At 50.3% G+C, this 11,573-nt stretch overlaps 1 protein-coding gene across 1 annotated transcript; it reads left to right on the forward strand.

Moving 5' to 3' along the window:
* The first annotated feature begins 1,227 nt into the window (after positions 1-1,227).
* On the forward strand, positions 1,228-1,956 carry LOC138487359 (serine/arginine repetitive matrix protein 1-like). The gene has a single exon (XM_069613939.1). It carries the CDS (start codon positions 1,228-1,230, stop codon positions 1,954-1,956), a length of 729 nt encoding a protein of 242 aa, XP_069470040.1.
* Positions 1,957-11,573: the final 9,617 nt, after the last annotated feature.

The raw sequence follows: 11,573 nt of genomic DNA on the forward strand, positions 1-11,573 counted from the left end.
CCCCAACCCAGCGCAGAGCCTGTAAAAACCCAGCACAGTGCATGGGGAAAAACAGCAAACAGAATGGATGCTCCAGCCCAGGGCAAAGCTTGTACGACCCCAACCCACAACACACCCTGGCCATTCCAGCACACACCATGGATGCTCCAATACAGTGCAGAGTGTGTATGACCCCGGTGCAGACCCTAGCCATTCCAGCACAGAACCCACGACTCCTAACAAACTGTAGTACCTGCACAAATCGAGCTCAGCACAGAGCATGGAGCCCCCCGACTAGCACAGAGCATGGAGCCCCCGACTAGCACAGAGCATGGAGCCCCCAGTCCAGCACAGAGCATGTAGCCCCCAGCCCAGCACACATCATGTAGCCCCCAGCCCAGCACACAGCATGGAGCCCATCATGTAGCCCCCAGCCCAGCACACAGCATGGAGCCCCCAGCCCAGCACACAGCATGGAGCTCCTAGCACAGCGCATGGAGCCCCTAGCCCAGCACAGAGCATGGAGCCCCCAGCCCAGCACAGAGCATGGAGCCCCCAGCCCAGCACAGAGCCTGCAGTCCCTAGTCCAGCACAGAGCCTGGAGCACCCAGCCCAGCAGAGTGCATGGAGCCCCCAGCACAGACCATGGGGCCCCCAGCACAGACCATGGGGCCCCCAGCGCAGCACAGAGCCTTGAGCCCCCAGCACAGAAAATGCAGCCCCAACCCAGAACATGGAGCCCCAGCCCAGCACAGAGCATGGAGACCCCAGCACAGACCATGGAGCCCCCAGCCTTGTGCAAAGCATGTAGGGCCCCATCAAGGCGCAGAGCATTGATATTCCAGAATACAGCTTAGAGGCCTCGGCACAGTCCAGAGCATGGATGCCCCCAGCCCAGTAGCGAGCATGGAGCCTTCAGCTCAGTGCAAAGCATGGATGGCCCGTCCTACCCCTGGACAGAGCATGGATCCCCCAGCTCCACACAGAGCACGGAGGGCCCTACCTGTTACATAGCATGTGCAACACCAGCCCAGTATAGGGCATGGAGCCCCTCCCACCAAGGCAGCCTCAGAGCTTGAAGGCCTCACACTGTTACAAAGCATGTGCAACCCTAGCCCAACACAGAACGTATACATTCCAGAATAGAGCATAAAAACCCCAGCCCAGCAGAGAGCGCGGAGCCCCCGGCCCAGCAGAGAGCACAGAGCCCCCAGCGGAGAGCACGGAGCCCCCAGCCCAGCACAGAGCATGGATCCCCCAGCCCAGCAGAGAGCACAGAGCCCCCAGCCCAGCACAGAGCCCCCAGCCCAGCACAGAGCATGGATCCCCCAGCCCAGCACAGAGCATGGAGCCCCCAGCCCAGCACAGAGCACGGAGCCCCCAGCCCAGCAGAGAGCACATAGCCCCCAGCCCAGCAGAGAGCACATAGCCCCCAGCCTAGCAGACAGCACGGAGCCCCCAGCAGAGAGCATGGAGCCCCCAGCCCTGCAGAGAGCACACAGCCCCCAGCCCTGCAGAGAGCGCACAGCCCCCAGCACACAGCCCCCAGCCCAGCAAAGAGCATGGAGCCCCCAACCCTATACAGAGCATGGAGCCCCCAGCCAAGCACAGAGCATGGAGCCCCCAGCCCAGCACAGAGCATGGAGCCCCCAGCCCAGCAGAGAGCATGGAGCCCCCAGCCCAGCACAGAGCATGGAGCCCCCAGCCCAGCAGAGAGCACAGAGCGCCCAGCCTAGCAGAGAGCACGGAGCGCCCAGCACAGAGCACGGAGCCCCCAGCCCAGCACAGAGCACGGAGCCCCCAGCCCAGCACAGAGCACGGAGCCACCAGCCCAGCACAGAGCACGGAGCCACCAGCCCAGCACAGAGCATGGAGCCACCAGCCCAGCACAGAGCATGGAGGCCTGAACCCAGTGTAAAGCATGTACAAGCCCAGCCCAGCCCAGTGCTGGGAGCTCCAGCACAGCACGGACCATGACGCTGCTAAACTGGTGCAAAAGCATGTACGATCCAAATGCAGAGCGTGGAGATTCCAGAATATAGCATGGTGGCTTTAACCCAGTGCAGAGCATGGATGACCCTGGGCCAAAGTATGGAGCCTTCAGCACACAGCATGGAGGCCTGAACCCAGGGCAAAGCATGTACAAGCACAGCCGAGCATCATGCTCGGGGGTCCAGCACACCACAGACCATGGGGGCGCAAAACTGGTGCAAAGCATGTATGATCCCAATGCAGAGCGTGGAGATTCCAGAATACAGCGTGGTGGCTTCAACCCAGTGCAGAGCTTGGATGACCCTAGCCCAGAGTATGGAGCCTTCAGCACATATCATGGAGGCCTGAACCCAGTGCAAAGCATGTACAAGCCCAGCATAGTGATCGGAGTTCCAGCACAGCACAGACCATGGGGGCGCTAAACTGGTGCAAAGCGTGTATCATGCAGAGCGTGGATGGAGATTCCAGAATACAGCATGGTGGCTTCAACCCAGTGCAGAGCATGGTAGCCCCAGGCATAGCACCAAGCCGGGGGCACCAACCTCATGCAAAGCAAATAGGGCTGCAGCCCAGAACATGGAGATTATGATACAGCCATGAGCATGGAGATTCCAGTCCAGCTTGGAGACCTTGACCACTTAAGAGACCTAACCTAGACCCGTCCATAGACACCCAACCATGAGTCCCTCGTGTGACTAGCCAAATGACTAGCAAAGCATCCTTAGGTCAGCAAAGACAGCGTAGACCCCATTCCAGTGCAGAGAATTGGGGCCTCACACCAGTGCCCAGCATGAATACCTTAGCCGTGTTTCCAGCATGGAGACTCCAGCACAAGGTCCTGCCTGAAGAACTAAGCCCTGACTTCAGGGATTTGAGGGACCAGGAAAAGCTGGAAAGTCCTAAATGTCATGTTAACTGAGCCCCCCTCACTAACCACAGGTCGACGGCGTGCCAAAAACAGAGCAATGCATGGCTCCTAGGCCTCCATGATCCACTCTTTGGAGTGGTGAGCAAACAACAAGCCCAGTACCTCCAAGTGCTAGTTTGGATCTATTTAAATACAGTATAACACATCCATCTTATAAATCAATAGTGATAAGGGATTGGAACAAAAAAAAAGACATTGCCCTTTAATCAGATACAGAAACTGCACACAGTAAACATAGATATGGAAAATTGGGGCAACTTTGTAATTACTTATGTATTTATTTTACTACCAAGGGATGCCCAGCATGTCAACCATCATGCAGAGAGTATGCCAATTTCTCCTCAAGAGATGCAGAAATGTGTCAAAGAATAAATCTAACAGAAAGCAGAGAGAAAATGCAAAATAACATAACTTCCTAGCCTCCCTATAGTTTATTAGATCCCTGCAAGACTTCCTTAAGTGATGAGCGCTTTTGTGTGATGTGAGAACTCGTTGCTCCAAGAAATACACATTCATCAGTTCATTAAACCCTTCATTGACCCTAGGAGGGTGATGGTCTTGCCATTTAGGGTAACCTGAAGTCTGGCAACAATAACTCCCCTAACAAGAGCATTGTGCTCTGTGTCTCACTGTGTTCTTCATCCCTTAGTTGAGCAACAAATGTCTTAAATACATCAAAATGATCTTCCCCTTTCATACTTTTAGCGAGAAAAAGTCAAAGATCCTTGTCCCATATTCAGTTAGCGCTGGACAAACCTACCTACCTATTTGAGCAATCGAAACCAAACAGTGCATCTTCCCCCCTTTTTCTCAGTCGTGAGAGATATCATTTGTCGGGTTTGTCCGGGATCTTCCTTCCGTACATTACTATTTAATCTATGATTCCTCTGGCAGAGCTAGTGCATAGTTTAAGATGACTTGTTACACCCATATAATATTGCATTTGAGTAACTCCAACGATGATCCGACCGATCAATTCAAGCGCTGCTTTCAACAAGTGAAGATCTGGATGAAGAGTAGCTATCTCCAATTAAATTAGCAAAAACAGGAAGACTTTTTTGCAAACCTAATGAGATGAATACATCTGTACAAGAACCTCACGAACAATGGGACTTCTGGCCACCTCTGTTGGGACTCTGCCCTAAGACATCAGATTTAATGTGCACCCGCTGCGTCGGGTTGGGCCTCAATCTCACTCTAGATGGATTAATTAGCAAGGCCCATATGAGCTTCTCCTTTCAATTGAAAACCTTGATGTGCTTGCTGAGCTATTTTCCTTTCTCAGAGGAGGTGCAGCTAACTAATGCATTAATTCATATCTAGCCGCATGGACTACTGCAACGCTATTTATTTATGGCAGCCTACTAAATCTTTAGCTATATTGCAGTGCAATGAAAATGCAGTTGCAAGACTGGTCTTCCATCTTGAAAGATGTCACCACATTCCCCCCTGTCTTTGCTCTCTGCATTGGCTACCATAGGCCAAAAGGATTCAATATAAAGCTATGTGCCGTTTGCATATGATCTATTATAAAACAGGTTCTGCGTTGACCAGGAACTGTTTCTCTCACTACGTTCCTTGGAGACATCTTATACCTGCCTCTGCTAAACGTTTCACATCCACCAAATTTAAGCGACATAAATGGAGCGGCTGCACATTTGCTGTCCAGGCTTCGACACTCTGGAACTCCCTCTCTTTTTCAGTTCGAGACAAGTATGATTATCCGATCCTCAGAAAACATCCAAAGACTTGGCTGTTTCCTAGATAATGTGATTACCTTTGTGGTGGACAGCTGTGAGATCTGATATTAGCGCCTTGGTGCCTCTCGGGAGGCGAGTTGCCACTCTTTATAAGATTACTACCTACCTACAAATGAAGAAAGTGCACATCAAATCTGACAATTGATCTCTGCATCCTGGACAGCAGGGCATTGTGTTCGGATATATCCCTTGCTCATCCTTGGTGGAGTATATGAATAATTAAACATCTGTTAGTGGTGATGCAAAACAACCGCTGGCATTGTTCGGGCCAACCCTCCAGACCATCGTTCTTCGCCTGCCAAGACATTACAAAAGGGGAAACACCATATTCAAATCGGGCTTGGTCCCACCCCAAAAGAGGCAGTCCAGCCCGAACTGCTAGATCAAATCCCTTCTGCACGAGACCACAACAATCTTCAAACATGTTTCAGCCTTATGGCTCATCAGTGAGGAGTAGCTTGGGTCCCTGGGCCAAGCAGGCACCAAGCTCTTTACTCTTCTGTAATGGCCTGGCGGGCGAAGAACGATGGTCTGGTGGGTTGCCCAGAGCAATGCCAGAGGTTAAGATTGATTCAAAAGCTTCCAGCCATCACCTCTTTTGTTTTGCAGATATGTAATGTTCATAAAGACTTTCAAACTACACGCTAAACCTTCCGTCTAGAATCCAGTTACATCTGTCTCCTGGAAACAGCTGTTTTGCCCATTCATAGCTGGATCAGGACTGATTTTAAGGTCATTAGTAATATAATTCTCATTGGCACAGATAACACCTTTTCCAGTGCATTGTTTCCCAAATAATATTACCAAAGCTTAGGAGGGAGGGGATCCATCACACTATGAATTCAATAATCTGTACCACAAACATTTGAAAAAGTCTGTTTTTGGCCATTGGTACGGCTTTCAAAAGTACATAGTGTGGTCCCACAGCAGAGATAATCTCCTCTGAGCAGCCCACAGGCTTACCAGATACTGCTAACATTACCTGAAAATATTATGGGAGCGCCAGACTTAAAGAATATGCACTTTTATGCTTGTATTGTAGGCATGCTGGGAGCTCACCAGCGTTCAGACCCCGTATGTATGATATGATATAATGGATTTCTTTTACAGTGCGCCTACACACAATTGTTTTGAAGGCGTGACAAGGAATGGGAAGGGAACAAAGGGGAACAAGCCAACGATCTTACTAGGCCCAGTGACATTCAGATCGCACAAGAGCAGGGAGGGGAAAAAGGAGAAAAGTGCCAGGGGAAAAGAAGGGGAGAAGTGCAGGACATATGATCAACAAAACACAAACAAAGCGATAGAATAAAAAGGAAGTGCCGCCAGCAAGTGGCAGTGCAAGGGATACGTGCAGGCAACAGGTAATTGAAAGTGCTGGTAAGGGGAATATAGGTTAACAGATACAGCCCCAAAGTGCAATGTTGCGCGGCGGTGGTGCAGGTGTGCAACTGTGGTACAAGGACCTGGGCCCGAGGTTCTGAGGGTAGCCAAGTAACCAGTGCAATGACAAAAAGGAGATCAGAAAGGAAGAGGGGAGAGAAAGCAGAAGCAAAGAGGAAGGTATTGAGGTGCATCCTGAACCTGAGATGGTTCTGCTCAAGTTTCAGAGAGGCAGGGAGGCTGTTCCAGAGGGAGGCACCAACTGAAGAGACAGATCTGCCTCCAGGTTTTAGCTTGGAAAAGCGACTGGCCCTCAAGGAGTTGGAGGTGGAAGAGCGAATAGCTCGCGTAGGGAGATACTTCAGAAGAGAAAGCTGGAGATACTTTGGTCCCAGCCCCCAGACGGCCTTGTGAACAATGCAAAGGGTCTTGAATTTGATCCTTGCAGCCGCTTGGAGCCAATGGAGAGATTTCAGTGCTGGAGAGTTAGGATCCCTGAGCAAGTCTTGCAGCCCTATTCTGGATGAGTTGGAGTGGACGGAGAGTGGAAGCAGACAGATTTAAAAAGAGGCTGTTACAGTAGTCAAGTCTAGAGAGGCCAAGAGCTCTAGAGACAGTGAGCATCTGGGGGAAGGAGAGGAAGGGAAGAATGCCTCTGAGGAGGTGAAGTTGGTAGTTTGACTTCTGAGAGACGTCAGAGATGTGAGGAGAGAAGGAGAGAGTGGAGTCGAAGATAACCCGAGGTTCTTAGCCTCACAGGTGGGGGCAGGAAGAGGGCCAAGGGAGGTTGGCTAGATAGTGCAGGGAAAGGGAGGTGTAGGTGCGCTGGTGAGGAGGATCTCCATCTTACTGGCGTTCGGGCAGAGATCATTGGTGGCGCACTGTTATTGGACTGCAGACAGACTGTCAGGGATGAGAGAAGGTGAGGAGGTGGCAGAGAGGAGCTTAAAGACAAGCTGGGTGTAGTCTGCATAACATTGGAAGTTGGAGCAGAGTGCAGCAATGCGGTGGGCAAGAAGTGCCAAGTATTAGTTGAACAACCAGGACAGGGAGAGAGGTTAGACCCCTTGGAAACACTGCAGGCAGAGAGAGAGATAGAGGAAAGGAAGGACCCGCATTGTACCTGGGAGGGTCGGTCAGAGAGGAAAGAGGTCAGCCAGGCGAGAGCCTGATCAGTGATACCCAGGTTATCACGGAGCCAGTTGAGCAAGGCGGCATAGTTAACCGTGTCAAAGGCAGAGGAGAGATCATGAAGGATGAGGACCGAGGGGAGATTAGAATCAAGGTTAGAGAGCAGGTCTTCACAGATGTTAAGGTGAGCAGTTTCCATGCTTCTGGCTGCTCTGAAGCCAGACTGATGGTTGTGGAGACAACAAACAGATTCAGTGTGAAGAGGAAGCTAGGAGATGGCCAGCTTTTCAAGTAGTTTGCCCAGGAAAGGGGCGATAGTGATTGGGCGATAGTTAGCCGGAAGGGATGGGTCGTCTGAGGGTTTCTTGCGAAGAGGGTGCACAAGAGAGTGCTTCAGGGGGGGGGGGAGAAAGGTTCGAGAGGCGAAAGAGTGGTTGCAGAAGTCAGCCAAGGCAGGGGCGAGGGTGTCGATGTGGCCCTTGATGGTTTTGGAAGAACAGGGAAGAACCTGTTTTGATGGGGTTTTCAAAGATCAGACTTGTCTAGAAACCTCCTCAGGGGAGAAGACAGGAAAAGCAGAGAAGGGAGTGGTGGTGGCCGCAGGGGGGCCAGAGGAAGAGGGGAGGCTGGAGGACGAAGCAGGAGAGGCTGAGAGGGTGGACACAATGTCCTGAGTTTTAGAGATGAAGTGAGAAGCCAGGGCTGTACAGAGTGCCTGGGACAGAACAGGAGAGGTATAGACTGTTGCAGGATTGGCCAGCTTCTTGCAGATTTTAAAGAGTTTGGCGGAGTTGTTAGATGCCGCAGAGACGCAGGCTTGTATGTGAGGTCTCTTCTTAGTGAGGACAGAGAGTCAGAATTGCCTTTGGAGTAGGCAGCAGGCCAGTTTGTCAGAGAATGTACAAGATGCCAACTATTTCCTCTCAGCCACCCTACACTTGCGTTTAAGGGTGACGAGGTCTGAGTCGAACCAGGAGTTGCACTTGGCTTTAGACTTCAAGCGGAACCTCATGAAAGGGGCAGATATCAGAATGGAGCATGGAGAGGGCTGTGTCAGGATATGAGTCGGCCAGAGGTGCAGGAGGGGAAGAGAAAGAGGTGGTGAAAGCCTCAACTGACACACGCTTCATGGGTCGAATGACTAAGAAGGTGGATGGCAGTGTGGGGCTAGGATTGGCCTGAGGGGTGGAAAGAGAGAGATGAGAGAAGAGGAAAAAGTGGTCACTCCAGGAGAGGGGAGTGGTGGTGATGTTCGAGAGGGGGAGATCTGAGGAGATCAGAACATCTGGAGTGTGCCCTGCAGAGTGAGTCGGGCCAAAGGGATGAAGTACATGAAATACCTTCAATTGGACCTTTCTTAATAAACTGAGGGCCCCAAATTCTGTGTCACCATTCACATGGTATTATGACATGAAACATTTAATCAACAGTGGTGTCATACTAATTAACATGGACTATTTGTCATATTGATTAAAGAAACAATTGAGTTGGAACGCCCAATTATACGAGTAGTGATCAAGGAATGAAAGACTACCATTGATCCAAGTTTTCTGAAGTCACTTTAAGCAGCATGGCCTATTGCCAATCCAGATGAAAGAAAAGAACAGAGGATACAATCTGTCCAAAACAGGAACTATTTAGGTGAATTGGTAGCGTCCAAAAAAGATACAGATATTTGGGGAGGGCAACCACTTTGACCAGTTTTACTTGGTCTATAAAGGTAATCTGAAGGTTGCCCCATCGGGTTACAAAATGCTTATTTTATTGTATAACCTTATCCTTGTTCAGTTGCTGCCTTTTATCAGTTTGCCACTCAATATTATGAACCAAATACATTGATTTCTTAGACATATTCTAGAGAGGTAATTACAGATTTAAGCGATAATCTGATAGTCTCCCAAATTCTCAGGCAAGTTCAACAAGCGCAGCTATTATACATGCTGGATCTGAGAAGACGTTCCACCGGATTGAGGGGAGTACCTGTTCCCTGTTCCCTGTTCGGATTGAGGAGAAGGATGGGATTGGGCACGACACTAGTGAAATGAATATGCTTCACATAGTCAGCCAAGACATTGAATGTCCTCACCAGAGGATTCTGCTCATAGTAATGCAGACTGGGAAGAGGAGGAGCAGGTGGAGGTGGCGTATGTCCCCCTGCCATTCATCCTTGCAATGCACCCATGTTGATATCCTACTGGGGAATAACGAGATCATCCAAGGGCTGTGCTATGGAGGAGTGACTCCTCTGGCTCTATGCAGATGACCCCCTGGTGGTGATGCAAGAAGCCCAGACCAGCATGCATGAGCTTTTGTAAGAGATCGAAACCTTTTCAGTTCTCTCTGGCTACAAATTGAACTGGAGTAAATCCTAAATTATACACTATCTGCATCTTGCCACAGACAGCTGGACCGGGATATCCTGTGGTCACCCATGAAAATGAAATGCCTAGGCTGCGAAGATAGCACAGAGGCAAAGCGTTTGTTTTGAAAGCAGGCCAACGCACAGCAACACAGGTTCAAATCCCGGTCCCATACTTAGAGATTGGTCTCCGGTATTAAGCATGTTATAAAATATGAATTAATGAATGAATTAATATAGGGTCACCAGAAAGATGTGGTTCAACTTCAAGTTGTCGTTGACATGATCAAATTGGATCTGGAGAGATGGTCGCTTCTGAGGCTTTCCTTCTGGGGCAAGGGGAATGGTAATAGGATGAATGTGGTGCCCAGAGTGAACCACGTCTTGTTGATACCACCTCTGCAGACCTCACATAACATGCGCAGAGACTTGGCCAATTCCTCTGGGCTGGGGAAGCATTAGTTGCAACCATCACTGGGGGGAATGAACCTGCCAAATTTCAGGACATAATCTCGTCGTGACCTCGTGACATATAGGTACTCTGATGAAATAAGGAGCTGATGACTGGGTGTTATATGAATCCGCAGAGACTTCAATCCTAGAGCCCAATATGCCGATGTTCACAACTATGCAGCATGCAAAGAAGAGGAATTCACTGACGGAAATTGTGTGGGCCAGCTGGGTCTCCATGTGGACACCTCTGCGAGCTGGACCACACTCCTTTCCGGGAAGCTTTGCTCTGGGACCATCCCTCGATCAAGATCAGAAGCAGTGTATCAGTGCTATATGGCTAATATGCTTGAGGAGCACCAGGCCAGGCCCAGCACCCCCGGGAGCAGGCATCATGCCCCCGGGTAAAAGCCCAGCGGCCCCTTATAGGGGCTCTTTGGCGCCAGGCTCATGTTGGACATCAGTCCTGGCGCCATAGGCGCCAGGCTCATAAAGGAAAGTGTTTGGTGCACTCACCTGATGCAGACCAGGCTGCATGAAGATCCAAGCCAAATGAGGCTTAGGAGGGACTATTTTACTGAAGGGACTATTTTGTTACTTGGGTGGGGCTGTGGGAGAATGCTTACCTAGGACTTCTTCCAAGGCTATTTAAGCCACACCCGGACAGCCACACGTGCTTCGCGTTGTTCTGCATCCCAGCAGCTGAACGCTCACCATGTCTGCTCCTGCACCTGGACTCCAGCCACACCCGCCTCGAACCTGGAACACCTGTAAGGAAAGAAGAGAAGAGAAGAGAAAGGTGAAAACCAAGAACTTATTCAAACTTCTTACCTGCATCCGGAATCTTCACGCCAGCATTCTTGAAGAAAGACTTCCATTTAAAAGCATCGCGTTGCTTACTGCAGCGCCGCGCTTCACTCACCTGTCCTCGAGACATCTCCCGGCTCCATCACGGCTGTCAGCACCGGTCGCCACATCTCTGCACCTAGGGGAGAGAAGAAGAGACAAAAGGTGAGCAGAGGGAACACAGGAGGAAAGCCGAATTTTCAGCCATAATACTTACTGGCTTTTCTTGGTGAACCATTCGACATTTCGGGTTGGCGCCGCTTCGTTGGCAGGTACCGCACCCCGGCCCCTATGGGGAAAGGACAAAAGACATTACTGGGGAATTATAAAGACATTTAGAGGGGTCGCCCTCATCACTAACTAACCTGATTTTACCATTGGCAATTTAACCCCTCAACGCATCGCCTTCGTTCTGCACCTGAAATAAAGGACAGATCACAGGTTAGGAAGACAACATAAAAAGAGGCTCACACTTGAACTTTTGAATCTTCACACTTACGGCGTATCGCTCAGAAAAGTCAAGTGGATTTTGCCAGCGCCATTCTGAAAACCAGTGAAGTAACTGGACGAACGCGCGCCCCTGCACCAGAAGCAGGATGGAGAGTTCATCCTTCCAAACCATAAGGTGAGCTTAAACCGGGGGTTTTGGAGGAAGTCAGAGAAGAACGAAGGGGGAAAGGGGGGAGCTAGCACACTATTTTGCAGACAGTTAATCCCCTTTCTCATCTGCAGAAGGATATTCCTA

This window comes from Ambystoma mexicanum, chromosome 9 (genome assembly GCF_040938575.1).
Source record: "Ambystoma mexicanum isolate Mex_15411 chromosome 9, UKY_AmexF1_1, whole genome shotgun sequence".
NCBI classification, from domain to species: Eukaryota; Metazoa; Chordata; class Amphibia; order Caudata; family Ambystomatidae; genus Ambystoma; species Ambystoma mexicanum.

Excerpts from the sequence above, each read along its gene's own strand:
- LOC138487359 (XM_069613939.1), top strand. The coding sequence starts at position 1,228 with ATGGATCCCCCAGCCCAGCAGAGAGCACAGAGCCCCCAGCCCAGCACA.